At 38.8% G+C, this 20,100-nt stretch overlaps 1 protein-coding gene across 6 annotated transcripts in view; it reads right to left on the bottom strand.

The window, feature by feature from the left end:
• GPATCH8 (G-patch domain containing 8) overlaps nt 1–18,279 on the bottom strand; it is a 75,275-nt gene extending 56,996 nt beyond the window's left edge. Inside the window, exons 1-2 of one of the 6 annotated variants that reach the window (XM_037067546.1) lie at nt 18,075–18,279; nt 2,559–2,633 (exon numbers count right to left, since the gene is read on the bottom strand). In XM_037067546.1, the coding sequence (XP_036923441.1) occupies nt 2,559–2,633; nt 18,075–18,119 (120 nt within the window). In that variant the 5' untranslated portion in view covers nt 18,120–18,279. Of the gene's footprint in view, nt 1–2,558; nt 2,635–18,074 lie in introns of those variants that run through there. The other 5 variants (XM_037067555.1, XM_037067564.1, XM_037067575.1 and 2 more) reach the window with 5 other exon arrangements.
• Nucleotides 18,280–20,100: the final 1,821 nt, after the last annotated feature.

Raw genomic sequence — 20,100 nt, 5'->3', positions numbered from 1 at the left:
CCTGTGCAGAGAGAGACTTCCACGGTTACCAGCTGCTGCAGATTACCTTTGTTAAATAAAAAAAAAATGACTAGACCTTTAGCTCCTGCAATGATCTGTAGACTCCCAAAGCTGCATATTTCCAGCCACTTTTGAGTTGCATGCTGTAGCAAAACAGTCAGCACCTCTCATAGATATTGCTGCAGAGAAAGATTTTAATTCAGCAGAGACTCTTTCTGTGTATTTGAAGCAACTATTTCCCACCTTAGAACAAGTCAGCTCAATATAGCCAGCCAGTCATAAAACTAATAAATATAAACCTACTTGGTGGGCATTCCTTTGGTTATGAGGTTCTTTTTGGGGGGGAGGGGAGTGGGGATACCACACTACCTACTTTAATGCCAATCATTTTAAGAGTGTCTTTAAAAACTTTAAATTTATCCCCAAATTTGATAACAGAAATAAAATTCCCCTTATCTTGTATGTCCCACCTCTAACATAATGTAAGCTATGAAGTTCCTCCTCCTATCTAAACCACCACAGCACAAATAATGCATATATTTATATATTTTGGGAATAAATTTATATTATAATTTAGTAATATATATCTGAGCATATGCATATTTACTTAAAAATTAAATATACAGTCTGAGTGCCTGATCATTTGCCATTTTAAGAGGGGAAAACAATACTATTTAATAAATGAGACGCAGAGCAATTCCACTGGTGCTCATTGACATTACTCAAAAATGATTATTCAGTCAGACTGTCTTCCGATAGTGTTCTCCCTGTAACGTATGCCGAAAAAATCCTGGACAGTGTGAGAGGAAAAAGAGCATTAGCCTCACATGCCAAAGGAATGAATGTTCAAAAAAATCCTTAAAATTAGCTCTCAAAGAAGGCATAATATGTTATATCTCATTTAATTTAGTGCTTTTTAAACATCTTTGTTGACTATAGTGATAATAAATGCTAGGGTACAAACACAGTCTGATTAAATTTCCTGTAACTATTAAGTCAGAGTACCCACAGAATTATAGCCTAAGAATATTAAACTATGTACCTTGTAGAATATGGTACTTAGACCTTGCTTCTGACAGTTCTGTTCTTAAACTCTGACCACCCCAAAAACCATTTAAATTAAATTAGAAAAATGATTTTTCAAGTACAAGATACTGAGCTAGTTAGCCTACAGATTTCATTGTAAAATTCTGCTTTATGATATTCCCAAGATGATACAGAACAAAACAAAAACTTCAGTCATTTTTTTAACTGAGCAAAATGGGCTTGGCATTTATCCTTAAGTCAGAACGAGACTGGGCTTTCAGTACATCAGATGTGAATTCTCCCTCTGCAGCATTATCACATGCGTCATCAATTACTGCCATGCCTAAGTCTAGCATCATGCCAGCACGTTAAGACAGAAGGTACTATATGCAGTGTTCACTGGACCAGAAGAACAGAAATAAGAAGGGAAAGTGGGGGAGAAAGAAACCCTAGAGAAGAAATTAAAAAAAAAGGCAGACCGTGCAATACAAACCAGATCATGGCTGCTTAGCTAATATGGGCCAACTGCTGTGGAAGAAAAATGTCGAACACCCCAAGTTGTGTAAATTTCTGTAAACATCTAAACACACACACAAACACACAACACCAACCTAATTAGGAACACAAATATATGTTGATCCTTTACTATATTACAGTTGTGAAAATAAAAGCTAAAGTTAAAATATCTGTGCTCTCTAAACTGCCTTATTTTCCTGAGAGAGGGGGAAGAAGCTACTGTTTCTTAAAAGGAGAGAAAGAATGTCTTGACTGTTATAAAGATTAAGATTCCCTCTTTGATCATTTTTCACTCAAACTCAAATAACTCACTAAAACCCTTACACTAGATTAAGTATGTACACTTATGCACAAATATTAAATACTGACAATACTGACAAATTTAGACATTTTAACAATGGACTGTGTAATCTGAAAATAAAGGGGTTTTCAAAATAAAAACAATGTTCAAAAAATGAAGATTTAAAAAAAATTAAGTCGGAAAAATAAATCTTTTTGTATTGCTTTCTATCAATATCCAAAACTAAACTGTGTAAAGAGATAGAAAGAAAGAATCAACTTTTGACAAAACCCAGACATCTCTTAAGCTACAGAAACCAAATTTACAACATTTCACAAGAGTCTGGTAAATAAAAGGTGTTAGTCCTTAACTCTTCTTACAGAACATTGTATGAATGTGTTGCCCAGGAAAAGTGAAGTTTTTAAAGGATCAAAATACATTTTACTCCTTTACTCAATTTATAAAAACTCTAAACTTTTAACCTGCTAACTGTAACAGAATGGGCCAAAATGATATTTTTTATCAAAATTCTAAATTTTTAGATTTTTCAGACTAATATCCCAATACACTAAATATTAGATTATACCCCAAACTCTATTTGATTACTGTCAGGCATGCAAGTAAATAGCTCTAGACTGTGCTGTAAGTTTTCAGTTTAACTTCATTCACATCGAGTATCACACGAACACTACCTGACTAACTGGCTATGACCCAAATTAAGCAGTGATCATCTTACCGACTCAATAGGCTTGTCAAGTGATGCTTGTTCAATTTCCAAATGTCCTTCTTCATACTGATCAAAGTGATTACCCTGAAAAAATAAGACTACAGTTATTTTTTCAGAAGCAATCAAACAAGGGGCTATTTCTAACTTTTCACTTATTTAAACTTATTTAAAAAATAAGCCCTGGCTGGTGTGGCTCAGTGGATTGAGCACGGGCCTCTGAAGCAAAGGGTCGCCGGTTCGATTCCCAGTTGGGGCGCATGCCTGGGTTGCAGGCCGGGTTCCCGCTGGGGGACACATGAGAGGCAACTACACATTGATGTTTCTCTCCCACTCTTTAAAAAAATAAATAAATAAGATTTTTTTAACTTTTGTAATAGACAACCAAAACTGTGCCACAAATTCAGACTTTTTAAAAATTTTAACAATTTATTAGTAGTCTAGTAATGTGACCTCTTCTTAAGACAAACATTGAGATTACTAACTAAAACAAAACACTACCAATCATTGGGATATTATAGCCTTCTAAGACCGATTACATTAGGAAGACTCCAGAATCTTAAAAACAAAGGGCTATGTTTTACTTTTCATAAACAACCTTGTACTAAAGAATAATGTCATAGTAATAAGAATGCACATAAAATTTATAATACTGTTCAGTGTTGGTAACACTACTTTTAATTGCAACTGCTAAAACATTTCATTTTAATCATCAAGATTTAACTCCCAAGATTCAAGGAATTCAAAAACACAACCTCTCGACACAGCACCCCCAAATGCAGCTATTGTTCGAGTGGTTTGCCAAGAGAGCTAAGCATGCCTGCACAATGCCGTATTTGACCATACCCAGGCAAGCTATCACTGCAACTAGAATAAATCAAAAAGCTCAACTGAAGATAGGCGCAGTCAACTACAATTTTTCTCTAATTGTGGTTTTTCCTGATCGCCCTGCTCCCCTACAAGGAAGAACTAGTAATTTGGCTTTACATCAGAATATCAATTTTCTGGTCCCCTACTTGTTACAAAGTAAAAGGCACGAGAATTTGAGTTCTGAATTGATTTGAATCAAAAGACTAGACTTGAGTCTAGCCTAAATTAATTCAGTGTGTGGAGTGGTATGACAATGTGGATGTTAATCTAACAAAAAGATACTTTGTTTTTTCAAGGTAAACTTTTAGCTGAATAAATAAACTTTAACCATAGAGAACTCTAACATAACTTGCCATAAATATATGCTTACTTTTTTTCTCTCATCAGGCTATGAAGTCCTTCAGGACAAGAACGGAGTCTTGTTTACCTCTTACAACCCCCAATATTAATATAGTGGCTAAACATCAGAGAACAAGGAGGTGCTAAAATTGTGTGGTATGATGAAAAAGTTCTGGAACTACACAGTGCTGATGATAATGACCCTGAAACACTGTCGGTGCACTTATTGCCACTAAACTGTATACTTTAAAATAGTTAAAATGGGCCCTGGCTGGTGTGGCTCAATGGATTGAGCGCACACCTGCGAACCAGGGGATCGTGGCTCAATTCCCAGTCAGGGCACATGCCTGGGTTGCAGGCCACTTCCCAGCGGGGTACACACGAGAGGCAACCATACATTGATGTTTCTCTCCCTCTCTCCTTCCCTTCCCCTCTAAAGATAAATAAATAAAATCTTTAAAAGGATAAAAAAACAAAATAGTTAAAATGGTAAACTTTATGTGCATTTTACCACTATGAAAATATTAAAAATAAAAATAAAACTGTGTGGTAAATCTTTCCAAAAGAAGAAAGGAATAACAGAACAGAAATGGGTTTTTCAAAGGCTAAAAAAGGAAATCTTAAAAAACAAAATAGGAGTTAAGAGAAGGTATTCCAATATGGAGAAAAAGCAATCACCGACAAACACTAAAAAACTGAAAGAAATAGTTATCAATCCTGAAGGTCTGTATTAATTTAATCTCCAACAGTTCGTTAAGTAATCTTTTTAAAAATAACACCTGCCTCTTGTCATTTTAACTTCTGCAACATTTAAAAGATTAAGTTACTTAAGAGGTGTTAACTGCAATGTACTTCTAAATTCCTACATGATAAACATTTAGTACTTACATTAACTTTAAAACCTCATAATGGATTTTTTTTTAAGTTGGGGGGGTACCGAATGTTCAGAAAACAAAGGGGGAAATTCATGAAGAAGATCAAAGACAATGGAAATTTAAAGGGAACTGCTCTAAAGATCAGATCGTTCCTTCCTCAAAGAAAGAAAAGGACTCTATTTGTTGGCCATTTAAGGTGGTGAAAGATGATATATGAAACTGTCTCTTGAACAAAAGAATTAAGCCTCAACTGGGTAGCTCCGTTGGTTAGAGCATCATCTTGATAAACCAAGATTGCAGGTTGATCCCTGGTCAGGGCACATACAAGAATCAACCAAATGAATGCCAAATAACAAATCGATGCTTCTCTCTCTCTCACACTCAAATAAATAACTAACTAACTAAATAAATAAAGCATCCTTGGTTATCACAAAAGAAGCTATATTACAGATTAGAGACAAAGAATAACTAAATGCAATCAATGTGGCATCCTAGATGGGATCCTGTAACAGAAAAAAAGCATTAGAAGAAAAGGTGGTAAAATTCCAATAAGATCTATGGCTTAGTTAATATTATTGTACTAAACTTTATTTCCTAGTTTTGATAATTATATTATGGTTATTGTATAGATACTGTACTAGGGTAAGTTAGGTGAGCAGTATACCAAAACTCTTTATACTATTTTTGCAACTATACTATAAATCTAAAATTAAAATAAAAACAAAAAACCAAACACCTTTAGTTATGGAATAATCTCTACTCATATTATTAAGAGAAAAACCAAAGTGCTTAAAAATGTGTTTGCATGCTACCTTTTGGAAAGGAAAGAATGCTTAATTATATATTATATGTCTCTGAAAGAACACGTGATTAGAAACAGTGGTTGTTTTTGAGAAGGGTAAGTGCTTTACTTTTCACTCTGAATCCATGTGTCCCTTCTGAATGCTGTACTAGAAGAGAAAAAAAGAAATAAAAAGAGGAAGGAAGGAATAAATATAAAATGTGATTTCAAACACCTAGGGCACAAAGTATAGAAGTAGTGGGAGTAGCGAGTAATAAATATTTTATTTCTTGTCTCTCTCCCCTCCTCCCACTTTTTTTCAAGTCATTCTGATGAACTTAGACCTAAGGAGATCATTCCTTCCAAAAATAGTAATGCATCTGATTATCTAAAGGCCTCAGCAGGGATTTGAAGAGAAGTATTTTTTTCTCCTTTACCCTTCTTTCAAAACCTCATTTACATCTCTCAACTCCCATTAGAGCTAGGATGATCACATAAATAAATCATACAAATCAGGGCACTCTGAGAGTAAAACAGAGTGGTAACAGTAACTATGCCAGGACAAAAGCCATAAACTGGAACATATAGTTAGCCTAGTAAAAACTCACAGATTCCACCTTAGAGCATTCCTAAAATTGAGCCCTATCTTTTTGCACCTGGCTTTATTAAACTGCATATTGTAGACATTCCTGACTCTCTCTACTCCAAATCTCAATATTTAACTTTTGTACTGTATTTACCTTATTTCTTTAGAGATGAGAGATGGCCTAATGTCACTAAGTGGATCTATTAATCATAGTCCTTTGTCACAACTCAAGTAATATACTTGCTTATAATCTGGACTTTCTAAATTCAAAACATATGATGGTGCTATCACCTTCCATGGATAAAAAATATATATAGGTACGTACAGCAGATAAAGCCATACTGGATAGTTTCCATCTATGAACAAAACCAGTCCTCCTCTGTCACCAAATAAATGAGAGACTTCATCCCTGTCCCCTTCTCCCTTACTCATTCCAAATAGACTAAGTATACTATTATCCTAAACAATTCAGAAAAAATATCTCTGGAGGAAAAATCTACCCAAGAAGAAATGGACATTCTGGAAAATTACTGGTGTCAGTTTATTTGGATAGTTAAAATTTATTTCAATTTAGAAAGTGGTCAGGAACACCATTGTGGTCAATTCCTCAAAAACCCCAATTTTTCACTATTGTTTTCATAATCATATAGTCTTATTAACAACAACTTCCAGTATATTATTATAAAAACCAAAGACCTCTGAAGCCAGAGAAATAATTCATCATTACCATCTGTCAGCTACATAACCTTGGGCAAATAACCAAACCTCGAACTAGGCCTAGCCCTGTTTCTCCTGCTATAAAATCTAGATGATTACACTATAGTATTACTTCATAGGCTGTGAGGTTTAAAGAGGTACAAAGTAACACATTATTATTTTAAAGATTTCATTTTTTTTTTGGAGAGAGGAGAAGGAAGGGAGAAAGTGAGGGAGAGAAATACCAGTCAATTGCCTCCCATGTCCCCAACCAGGAACCTGGCCCGCAACCCAGGCATGCGCCCTGACTGGGAATTGAACCAACCACCTTTCAGTTCACAGTCTGGCATTTAAACCACTGAACCACACCAGCCAGGGCAAATTATTATTTTAAAGCACTACTGAGGCCAGTCAATAACCGAGAAGAATAAACTCAGTTACTAAATGTAATTATTGTATGTAAATTAGTAGGAAAAATAACTGGCTAGCAATCTCAGCAAATAACTTGAAAACGTACTGGGTCATGGGTATGAGCATAGCACACCCTTGTCTAAAAATACACATACACCTGTTTGACACATCAAATTTTCTGGATAATTAGACTATAAGTAAGGATTGGTTTTCAAAAAAGCATTACACTGAAAAACTAGTAATTTTTAACAACCCCACAGGAAAAAAAATCAAACCTTTTCCAGGAATATATGGAAGCACAGCAAAAAATTCTTGAGGCATTCAAAAATGATAGGGAGACAATAGTTACAAACTCCTCTGCGTCCTAGCTGGTGCAGCTCAGTGGATTGAGCACAGGCCTGTGAAGCAAAAGGTCGCCAGTTGGATTCCCAGTCTGGGCACATGCCTGGGTTGCAGGCCAGGTCCCCAGTAGGGGACACAGAAGAGGCAACCACACATTGATGTTTCTCTCCTACTCTTTCTCCTTCCCTTCCCCTCCCTCTAATAAATAAAGAAAGAAAGAAATAATTGGGGGGGGGGGGAATTCCTCTAGAACCCTGAGTAATGCATACTATTTCTTACACTATTGGCTGGTATGACATCTCCATACAGATGTTTAGCAAAACTTCTGTACAAGTCCACACAGAAGCAAGTGTTTATATGTACACTTGTATCACACAAAAGGAAATTCACAACTAAAAGATGACTGCTGTTAAGTATACACAATATATGATAAAGTGAGATTATAACTATAACACAATCTCCATACTTGAATATTCCTCAGTTGGCTTCATAGGATATCACAGAAATAGCTCAACCTAGATAACCGACAGCACAGCGGGAAGCTGAGCCTCCAGTCTGGACATGCTTCTCCGCCTCTCCAAAGCCTCTGTACTTGTCTTTACTTAACCATTAATTCAAATATCTCAGCAACTTCTAGATACCAGACCCTGACTCAATGCTGGAAAAAAATGAAAACAAAGCAAAACAAAACAGAACAAGAAAGACTCTCATTCAAAGAGTTCTGAGTCAGCAAGGTGAGATAAAGTATACATAGTAGGATAGGTAAAACGGCACAGTGGTTAAAGGCCGAAACTGGCCCAAACTACCCGAAAGCCACCTTTTCAGCTAGCTATGTGAACAGATTAAATTTTTCATTTGTAAAATGGGTAAAATGGAACCTACCTTACTGGGGGATTACATGAGATAACAGTGCCTAACACAGCTCCTAACAGAGTACGCACTCTGTATTGTTAGCTAGTAAACGTGCTAGTACTGAAATATGACCAAAGTGCTGTGAGAACACAGAAAACGAAGCAACTACCTCTGCTTAGGGAAGATGTCGGCAATAACATCAAATGAGTCTTAAAAAGTAAGTAGTAGGAATTCCAAACAGGTAAGAACCTATGGGAAAACAAGAATTAAGGAGACTAACCCATGTGGATAGCAGAACTGGCATTACTAGTCCCCCCCCCCCCCCCCCGTCCTGCAGGACGGCAGGACGAGGGGAAAAGAGATATACTTGTTACAAGGGCATCAGATGGGTAAGAGTCTTTTCATCAGCCAAGCTAGTGAGTTTGGATCTTGAGACCAGCAGGAACCACAGGAAAAGTCACATTTTAGGAGATATCGAAGTTCAAATCTGAGTTTACTAACTGTGTGGCCTTAATTTTTCCAAGCCTATTTTCTCATCTATAAAATGAGGGACACCACCACCTGGTTTGGAAGGTTATTTCCATTAAGTATCTCCAAATGCCTTGGCATGGGGCCTGGCATGCCATACATACTCAACAAAAAGTAGCTGACAATATCACCACTAGATATCACTGCAGTCAACTTTTGATGTTGGTATTACTCAAGGATAAATTTATAGTACTCTAATTTGACAATCTCCAGGAAGTACCATTCTCCTCTCCTGGCTACTTTTTTTTTTTACTAGAACAAATGAGTAAAATAGACTGATTTTATTCTCTTTTCTTATCCTTTTATGATGCAATGCTAACAAATGAGTACACAACAAATGTTTGGGACATGCAATGGAATTGTCTGGAAGGCCTATATAGAGCAAAAAGGCTGACAAGAAGCCATAAACAATCAATTAAACTGGGATATCTCAGCCCTGGCTGGTGTAGCTCAGTGGATTGAGCTCAGGCCTGTGAACCAAACTGGGATGTCTCTGGGAAAAAATACATAATACTTAGTGATAAGCATATTAACTATGTTCTACCAGTTAGTTAATTGGTGAAAAATACCACCAGGCATTAAAGACAAACAATGCTTTACATTCTGTAGACAATACTAGCCCTTATCTCCTGGAAAAGAAGTCAATGTATATACCAGAGCAGAAAGAACACTACAAAAGAAATTGTAAGATTAAAGTTCAAAGCCCAGTTCTATACTAGGGAAAATAATTTATTGGGACTCAGCTTCCTCATCTATAAAATTAGAGTTACTACCTACTCTATTTACCTCACTGAATTAGTGGGAGAATTAGACAAGAACATACATAGGGCACTTATTAAACCATAACGGCACAAAACTACAATATTACCATTCTAATATCCAGATTAGGTAATTTTACAGTATTATGGTGCCTCAGTTCCATAACACCCTTTTCTTTAAAAAAAAAAAAAAAGATTTTATTTATTTATTTTTAAAGAGAGGGGAAGGGAGGGAGAAAGAGAGAAACATCAATGTGTGGTTGCCTCTCACATGGCCCCCACCAGGGACCTGGCCCACAACCCAGGCATATTACCAACAATTTTCATTGTCCTAAAAAAAAACAAAACACCACAATTTTGCTTGTTCCACTTCTGTACTCTTGTTCTGGCTATTTTCTCCAACCTAATGCCTCTCATTCTTTTCCACTGCAAGGATGCACTCCCATCAACTTTCAAAATCAGCATAAGTGCTTATTCCTTCATAAAGGCATGCCCAATTAACTCACTTTAAGGGTTCCCACCTTTCCTTAGTTTCCCACTTACTGACTATACTAGTCATCTGATAATCATGCTGACCTTATGACCTAATAGTAATAAACTATTACTCCATCTAGAGTAATAGAACTAGAAAATCTAGAACAAAAGCTCCTAGAAAAACACTTCTTGTCCTGGCTGGCATAGTTCAGTGGATTGAGTGCAGGCCTACAAACCAGAGGATTGCAGTTCGATTCCCAGAAAGGGGATGCACAAGAGGCAACCATACATTGGTATTTCTCTCTCTCTTCTTCCCTTCCCCTCTAAAGATGAATACATAAAATCTTTAAAAAACAAACAAAAAAAACACTTCTTAAGCAACTTCTCCCACAGACATACACATACTTAGTACAACTACTATTAAAATAGTTTTATTTAACAATCTTTTAAAAAATTAGTTTACCTCTAGAAAATAATCTCAAGGTAAATGCTTCTTTTGGTATCTCCTGTGCAGATGATACCCTAATAAATGTTACTAAATCAATTAAATTTTGAACCACTTTTGCCCTATTGTCTAAGATACTTCATACTACTCATAGCAGTAAGGGAAATTACTGATCCCACAGCATATAATCCACAAGCATCAGCCTTAGCTGCTTCTGTAGTTGGTACCTAGGGTATGAAATTCATTTCTTGATTTTTGATCAGTACTGCCTACCAAAAGGGTGAAAAATGTTACGTGAGACCTAAGCACTGACTTTTCTAACAGTAATTTAAAATGTCAGCCACAAAACATGGTCAATGACTTTTTTTTATTTCAACTTTATTATTTTTTTAACTTCACCCAAAGACATTTTTTCAGTGCTTCTAGAGAGAGAAGATGAGGGGTGGGGGAGAGACAGACAGAGACAGACATCCACTGGCTGCCTCCAATTCACACCCCAGTGTGTGCCCTGACCAGAGACTGATATTGCCACCAATTAAGCCACGCTGGCCAGGGCTCTATTTCAACTTTAAACCTGTAGAGCTGTTTTTTATTTTTATTCTATAAAATAGTTAAATTGAAATTCCTTTTTGAAATCACCATAATTGCCAGTGAGTGCCAAGGATGACAATAAATAATTGATACCTCGTGAGATGAGACCAAATGTACTATTACAAAGATAGTTTCTGGTTGCTTGAGTGACTCACAATGAAAAATATATCTGACTTCAACATGGTCAGTAAAAATAAGAATTAAGGACCTCAGAAGGAACACACCAAGGCACATCATAATTACATTAGCCAAGATTAAAATGAAGGAGAGCCCTGGCTGGTGTAGCTCAGTGGATTGAGCACGGGCCTGCGAACCACACTGTCGCGGTTCAGTTCCCAGTCGGGGCACATGCCTGGGTTGCGGGTCAGTTCCCAGCGGGGGACGCACGAGAGGCAATTGTGCATTGATGTTTCTCTCCCTCTCTCCTTCCCTTCCCCTCTAAAAATAAATAAATAAAATCTTTAAAAAAATAAACAAAATAAATAAAATGAAGGAGAGAATCCTGGAAGCAGCAAGAGATAAGGGGATAGTAACCTACAAAGGAGTGCCCATCAGAATGTCAGCTGATTTTTCAAGAGACCTTACAGGCAAGAAGGGGCTGGAAAGAAGTATTCCAAGTCATGAAATCCAAAGACCTACAGCCAAGATTGCTCTATCCAACAAAGCTTTCATTTAAACGGAAGAGCAGATAAAGTGCTTCTCGGATAAGGTCAAATTCGAGGAGTTCATCATCAAGCCCTTATATATGAAATGTTAAAGGGACTTATATAAGAAAAAGAAGATAAAAAATATGAACAGTGCAAGGACAGCAAACTCACAGTTACTAACAACCACACCTAAAACAAAAGCAAACTAAGAGGACAGCTAGATCAGGAGTGGAACCATAGAAATGGAGATCACACAGACGGTTAGCAACAGGGGAATGAGAGAAGGGGGGGAAAGGTACAGAGAATAAATAGCATAGACAGTGGGAAGAAAACAGACAGTGGGGAGGGCAAGAGTAGTGTGGGAAATATAGAATCTAAAGAACTTGGGGGGGAATAAATAAAGAACTTGTGACACAAGGACATAAACTAAAGGGGGGAAATGGGGGAGGGGGTGTGCAAGGTGGAGGGGAATGAAGGGGGGAAATGGGACAACTGTAATGGCATAATCAATAAAATATATTAAAAAGAAAAAAAGACCTGGCTGGTGTAGCTCAGTGGATTGAGTGCGGGCCTGCGAACCAGACAATCGCGGTTCGATTCCCAGTCAGGGCACATGCCTGGGTTGCAGGCCAGTTCCTTGCAGGCTAACTCCCAGCAGGGGATGCACAAAAGGCAACCATACATTGATGTTTCTCTCCCTCTCTCCTTCCCCTCTAAAGATAAATAAAAGAAATAAAATCTTTAAAAAAAAAAGAAAAAAAGAATTAAGGCAAATAACAGCAAACTTATGTCTTGGCCCCAATTTTAATTTCCTACTACCTGTATCACTTACTAAAACATTATGTGCTATTAACCTATGTCCAATGCCAAAGCAACTTTAGCTACTTTTCTTCAATACAATCCTAAATTATGTAAAAAATACTAATGTATTTGTTAAATCCCAAAGAAATCATTTTGTGTATGACAATATACTACTTTGCCTTTCAGACTGAGCATTTTTTAATTTTTTGCATTGACTTATACAATATGCATTAAGCATCCCTGATTAGGCTTCCACAGTTAAAGGAACAATTCACTTCTCATAACTGGAAAATCATTACAACATCTTCTGGTATTCACTGCAATATCAAATCAATGACTTCTTTCAGTATTTGTGGTGGTCATTTGTAATTCCTTTGGTAATTACCATGAGTCAGCTTTCACTTAATATTAAATGGCCATGCTAACATGAAAAGAGAATTAATGCCAGGCATACAAACAAGCAAAAGTGCTAAGTTGTTTCAGGGAAAGAATTTTAATAGAATTTGAGAACTGAATGTCTACCTCAAGCTGGAATCCATTTTCATTAATAAAATATTAGAAACTTATTAAATCACAAGAACAAAGATGAAACCTCTACATGGATTTCAAATCCATAATTCAAGATCTCATGAACTTCTGCTTCTGCTTTCCTTTTCAGAAAATGGCAATTCTGACCACATCAAGAAAACTGCCCTTTTATTCATTTTATCATGTATGAAAGCTATGAAGCTGAACATTCAGGATAGCTAATTACATAGGTGTTGTTTTTTATTTATTTTTAATTTTTTTTCATGTATTTTTTAAATGTAAGTCACAAATTTTAGTTCTGGTTATGTAGCTTATCACAAAGATCCAAGAAAATGTGATAAAAGAATCTCTATGCAGTACATGAATAAATTACAAGGAAGACTACAATATGACACCTATTTTCCTATTTTTTAAAATATTTTACTTATTTTTTTAGAGGGGAAGGGAAGGAGAGAGGGAGAGAAATATCAATGTATGGTTGCCTCTTGTGGGTCCCCTGCTGGGAACTGGCCTGCAACCCAGGCACGTGCCCTGATATTTTCCTATTATGTTGACACCTAGCACTAGAACAGCCCTGTAGCAATCAGCCTAATAGTACATATGTTTATTTGGGTTTGTTTTTCCCTAATCTCCCAAGCCTACTTTGAAAACCGATAAGCATACCATCACATGAAGCCCTATGAGCACATTCACTGTCATTCCCATTCTCCCTTCAATGCAACTTGTTAATGTCTTTCTCTGTGATGTTATTCCTTGATATATCTCATGTTTTTAAGTACCCTTTACCTTAAATTATAAATTTTACCTTACCCTTCAAATCACCCCCAGGAAGCCTTACCTTATGCTAACCTTATTTGGTTACTCTTGATCCCCTGAGATTTCTAATAACCAATAATTCTGAATTTATTAATAATGATAACTCATCTTCAGTATTTTGGAATTTGTACAGCCTTAGATCCAATACCTTCCACCTACCGTAGTATGTACGTGAATGAGAATAGTAACGACTTTGCCTAAGTTTCATGATCCCAACCAACCATGACACTGATTTTCACTGCTAGTAGCATCTCTCTCTTCCAGACAATGGGAGAGAGGCCCAGAAAGGAGAGGTTAGAACACCTGCCCACGTGTCATGTCTAGCGTGCCTGCATCAGAACGCCAACTCAGTTGTTACGCAGTACCACACATAAAACACAGTAATATGCTTCTGTGACCTAAGTAGTTTTAAACTGTAAACATCCGCATTTAATGGTCTCAAATAAGATCTGAAGGCCACATCCTAGTATCATACCTGAAACACAAGGAAGAATCCTACAAACACCTTACACAAAAGTAGTACATGACTTGCCTATTGCTATTTACCATTATGACTACTTATATAGATTACAGAAAATTCTTGGGTAATTTTTATATTTTTATTATGACCTTTACTGATAATTGTTTCTCTCATTACTTTACCACTAACTATTATCGTAGCTCCCTTTTCACTAGTAATCTAATGCAGAATGCATCCAGAGCAAGATAGAACCAGAGGCTCCTTCCTATCGCCAAGTCTGCTGCAGGTACACAAGCCCAAGAACATTTCCTCACCCATATTCAGCTGCATCACCATTAATGACTACGCAATCACTAAATGCTGAGCTGTATATTTAATACCTTATAGTTGTACGACGGTACTGCACAAATAAAACTTTCTTTAATGAATCTATTACTCAAAGTGCTGAGTATGTCCATATCTTAAATTCTAGTATGTATTTTCCATTACTTTGTGTAACATTTCAATCTGTGAACAAATACGACTTAATCTGGTAAATGTAAACTAGTCATGTCTCATTCAGAAACTGAGGACAGACTCTTAAAGGAGTAGTTAAAACTCTCATGTTAAAAAACAAAACAAAACAAAAAAACCACGAGCCTAAATCACAAAGATTTCCAGAGATAAAATACCACTTAAAAAGGCTACACAAAAGAGTGTCTAAACTAAAACAACAGTAACAATATACCCTCTGTAACAGTGTCATTGTCAGAACCTCCCTAGAAGCCCTTGGGAAACCAACGAGAAACAGATCTGAACAAAACAGAGTAAAAACTAACTGTACCAGCACTCTAAAAGCTTATTTATTCTTTGTGACCCATAAATTTTTCCTCCATAGTTTATGACTCAATTAGTTACATAAAACACGTAATTGCCAGTAGAGCTAATGGTCCTGAGGCTCAGGTTTAAGAGTTAAAAAGACAAAGTCTGAATCCAGGGTCTGCCATTTACCAACTTCATGTACTTGGTCAAGTTATCTAACTCTGTGCTTCAGCTCCCTCACTAGAAAATATAACAGTACCAATCTTACAGAGTTATCGTGGAGATCAAGACAACACACATAAAGCCTGTAGAACAGTACCTGTTCATTATTATAATAAAGTTACCAAAAATTTTTAAAACCTACATAAGTTTATTAGCAAATGTCAACCTGATAAATTTATTTTTAAAAAAAGCTTAAATGTATATCCCTGATCATGATTACTCTTTATAGGTGCTTCAAGTGGCATACCACAGTTAGGCTCCTCACTACACTACACAAAACACCTTTGAAACTTAAAGGTATTCACAAAATCTAACAGTGAACCCACATCTGACTCCATACTAAGTTCAAGAGACAACTTGATGTTGTCTCCAAATTTGAACCTGATGGTAAATTGGCAAAGAAAATGACAGCCACCTAGAACTTACCAGAGAAGATATATGGAAAAACTTCCAATACTCTAAGATCTCTTTAAATCTACGGGATCAACAGGATCTACGTACTGTTTGGAAACCTACTCTGGATTTGTTTTCAAGTGTACTGAGTGACTTCACCTTGTTTATCACTTAAAATACTAAAAGGAGGCCACATTTCATTTTGCATAACCTGACCTTGAAAAACGTTTGATATACTACTACCTGCAGAGGCATCCTATTACATTTTCTCTCAATAACTTAAGCCAACTTTTCCCTTTAGTAAAACACCCAGAAAAACACTTTATTTTCTGACTGCCTTTTTAGAAATGTTAGCACAATAACTCATAAAAGTTTTAACATCTTATAACTATCTAAAATGTTTCATTCCCAGTACCTTACTTACCCATCCACAATACTAGAACACCTTTAAAAAAAAAGCAACACCCCTCCCAAAGCCATTTCCCTGGCTGATTCCATGCAGCAGTAATTGGTTATTCCAACATAAAAGGAGGAAGTAAACATATATATATATGTTTTATATATATATTATATATATAAAATCTTCAAAGGACTACTAAACAACTGAAAAGAGATTCTCCATATGCTCAACAACAGCATCAGGAAAGAAAGTCATCTCACTTGAAAAGGTAGAGGCTTTCTCAGTTTTTTTTTCAGGTGAAAGACAGCATTCATACTCTGCTACCCAGTTTTCAAAATCTTCTTTCAAGACCTGCTTTTGTTCGTTCAAACCTGCTGAAATTCTGTAGTTGACAACCATTTTCCCTCAAAACTTAATTGTTCACGTTATCTATTTTCAATTTTACTAGGTCACCTTGAAATTCTCTCCTCTGAAAGCAGCTGAGGATTTTAGTTATCCACATATCTCTTTAAAAATTACCAATAGACCCCATCCATTTTGCAGCCTACTCGTGTTTTACGGTGCTCGCTAAAGGACAATTTTTCTCAGGGAGCAAACTGCAAACACGAACTGCTTCAAACTTCCCTGGACCCGCATTATATCCCCAAACACCTTGAGATCCCGTCCTGCGCTGCAGCCCGCGGCACAGCAGGCGCACGATCACAAGGCTTTTCAAAGGCCCCCAGGATCTCTTGCTGCTGCCAAACTTCCCGTAAGTGTCCTATGCACTACACTGCTCGGTGCTGGCTTAACCTGTCTGTTTACCAACCCAGTCTTCTCAGGCAGTCCAAACCCTTCAAACGGCCTTCAGAAACACAGCTAGACTATTCCCGTGTCACTCTGAAGTCGACCTGCAGCAGGACAGAAACTAGGTTCTGAGGTTCATCCCCTGACCCAAATGGCTGTTGCCAGGACATGCGGTAGTAATGCAGTGGTTTCTTTGACTCTGAGGATGTATTTTATCCTAGATACAGCCAATCTCCACTAAATGCCTTTTCACTGCCGAGATTTCTGCGGTAACAATGCTCAACGGGAATTAGCCGAAAGACGAGGTATTCTAATTCGCCTTTATTTTTTTCCTCAATAATGCTTGCAATTACAAAGGTATTTTTTAAAATTTGCAACTGAAGGGAGAAAAATCAAGCTTTTGCCACTAGTTATCACAGGCTTTGAAGTACATAATCACTCTATTTCTTACAAATCTTCTTTTGAGATAATATTTGGGGCGAAGCTCCCATCGAGGATGGTAACTTACTATTTTTCAAGCCCAATGAACGGCCTAAGACAAACGACCAAACATTGAGGCTCTGAAAAATTTCAATGTTTGACTAACCAAAGAAGGCATCTAGTAACTAAAGCATTCTTTTCCGGGTGAAGAATTGGAAAAACAGACAATGAAAGGCATTTATTAGAGAGAGGTAAGAGGGAGGACCGCACCGCCCCCAGCCCCCCAAAAGAGTCTTGCAAGCAAAACTCGGGGTTCGGAGGCTACGGTCCAGCGACACTCGCCCCAACCCTTCCCGACCCAGCCCTCTTTTCCCCGGGGAGCCAGCCCTGCGCCTCCACGGGCCCGGCAGACCCAGGGGAGCACAGCCCCCACCAGCGGCCAGGCCGGGGCTCCGAAACCCGAAGCCCGAGTAGGCCGAAGCCGCCAACCCGGAGGCCTGAGTCGAAGAGGTAAGAGAATATGGGGTAGGAAGAAATGCGGCCTCGCCTCAAGCCGGGAGGCCCCTGGAGGAATCGGCGGCGGAGATGAGCGAGCCGGTTCGTAAGCCAGAGCAGAGTCTGGACGGCCAGAGAGCCGGAACAGAGCAGGGGGAGGCTTCGGCTCGGCCAGCGCCTTCCCCGGATCCTCGGCGCCGCCCGTGTTTACCTGAAAGTCTCGGTCCTCGTTGAAGCGGGAGAAGCGGTCCGCCATTTTGCCGCCTTCACTCCTCTCGGAACGACGCTCTCCGGTTCGCTCCTTCCCTCCCGCGACACCCGCTTCCTCGCTCCCCTCCCCTCTTCCCCGCCTCCTCCCACGCCCACCCGGCGCGCAGGCGGGGGAGGGAAGAAGCGAGAAGGCGCGTCCTGACCGGATCCCCGGAGGCGCACGCGCCTTTCGGCCCCAGAGCCTTCCCTCCGCCTCCCCAGCTCCGCGCACCGCCCAGGGCGACCCCCGGCTCCCGCGCGTGCGCACTCGCGCCGGAGCGCAGCAAGCGCTTCCGGAGAGAGAAGTCGCAGTGGATGCGGTACGCACGGGTCCGGAAGTTTTCCACCTGATCGTGTCCGTGGGTATATCTTTTACGATCCTTTTTCTTCCCTGTGTTCGCAGAAGCCCCTGCTCTGCTTTCTTCGTCAAATTAGCAGCATAATGGAGTGGCTGCAAGCACGGGTTTCGAACCTGGGACCTCCTTGAGGATTAAAACGGTGAACGAGACAGGAAAAATAACTTCTTTCATAGAGCTTAAAGTCCAGGGAATATAAGATAAATAATAAAATAACTACACGGCTGTTAAATAAAGTAAAACTAGGTACAGTGGTAAGAGGGACCTCTAAAACGGCTTTAAAAAAAAACCCTGAGGCCCTGGCTGGCGTAGCTCAGTGGATTGAGCGCGGGCCTGCGAACCAGACAATCGCGGTTCATTCCCAGTCAGGGCACATGCCTGGGTTGCAGGCTGGTTTCTTGCAGGCTAACTCCCAGCAGGGGATGCACAAAAGGCAACCATACATTGATGTTTCTCTCCCTCTCTCCTTCCCCTCTAAAGATAGATAAATAAATAAATAAACAAATAAACAAACAAACAAACCCTGAGGAACAGCAAGGGGCTCATGCTTTGGGGCAGAGGGAACCTGAAAACCAAAGACCCAATGACCGCTAAAAACCTGGCATTCTCAAGCGGTCATCCGGGAGAAGTTACTTCTCTAGAGACCAAAGTTGATCCAAATGAATTAAAGCTGTCTGGGCTTCGGTTTCCTTTTTATAAAATAAGGAACTAGACCTTGGTACTCTGTATTGCCTGTGCCTAGCACTAATTTTGTATGTGTTATGAATCAAAAGTTTCCCACTTTATGACCTTCCTGAGGACCCCACCCAGCCCTTTTGTTCCCTTAGCCAAAATACATAAAACACGGGAGGAGTAGCGTGACTTCCCTGCTTGGGAAAAGAGTAGTTGACAGAAATCACACAATGGAAAAATGGCTCTCACCTACCCTGAGAAAGTCAAATGCAATGTAATTTTTTGGAGGAAGGGTGTGTATGTTCTATTTTGTTACCCTCTGCCTCACCCAAGCCCAAGTCCAAGCAGAATACAGTTCTAAGTGGCCGAAAGAGCTCCCTACCTAAGGAGAGGCAGAACACAGAATTTATACATTGTAAAGAGACTTGAGGGTAAACGTGGGAGATTAAATAATGTGGCTACACATGACACAATTACCCATTCTCCCTCTACCAGCCCCACTAAAATGACAGTAAAAGAATAAGGATAGCCCTGGTTGTGTGGCTCAGTGGATTGAGCACCAGCTTGTGAACCAAAGGGTCACCGGTTCAGTTCCCAGGCAGGGCTCATGCCTGGGTTGCTTGACCAGGTCCCCAGTGGGGGGGGGTCTGCGAGAGGCAACCACACATTGATGTTTTTCTCCCTTCCCCTCTGACTAAAAAGAAATAAATAAAATATTTTTAAAAACCCAAAGAACATCACCAATAAATAAATAAATAAAGGAAGGAAGGGAGGAAGGAAGGATAAGAAGGGCATAAATTCACACTAAGAGACCTGAAGAAGAGACAATAACAGACAAGAGATGTCCACGTTTTGGGAGCTGGAGAGCATAGATGAATGGAAGCGGCTTCAGCAGGATGGAGAAAGCGAAGTTCTGGAGTGGGGAAGCCAGGAGACAAGTTGAATAATGCTGAGGTGTAC

Source organism: Sturnira hondurensis, unplaced genomic scaffold (genome assembly GCF_014824575.4).
Source record: "Sturnira hondurensis isolate 20B ecotype Veracruz unplaced genomic scaffold, ASM1482457v3 Scaffold0001221, whole genome shotgun sequence".
Classification (NCBI taxonomy): domain Eukaryota; kingdom Metazoa; phylum Chordata; class Mammalia; order Chiroptera; family Phyllostomidae; genus Sturnira; species Sturnira hondurensis.
This window is presented reverse-complemented; position numbering and strand designations above follow the sequence as displayed.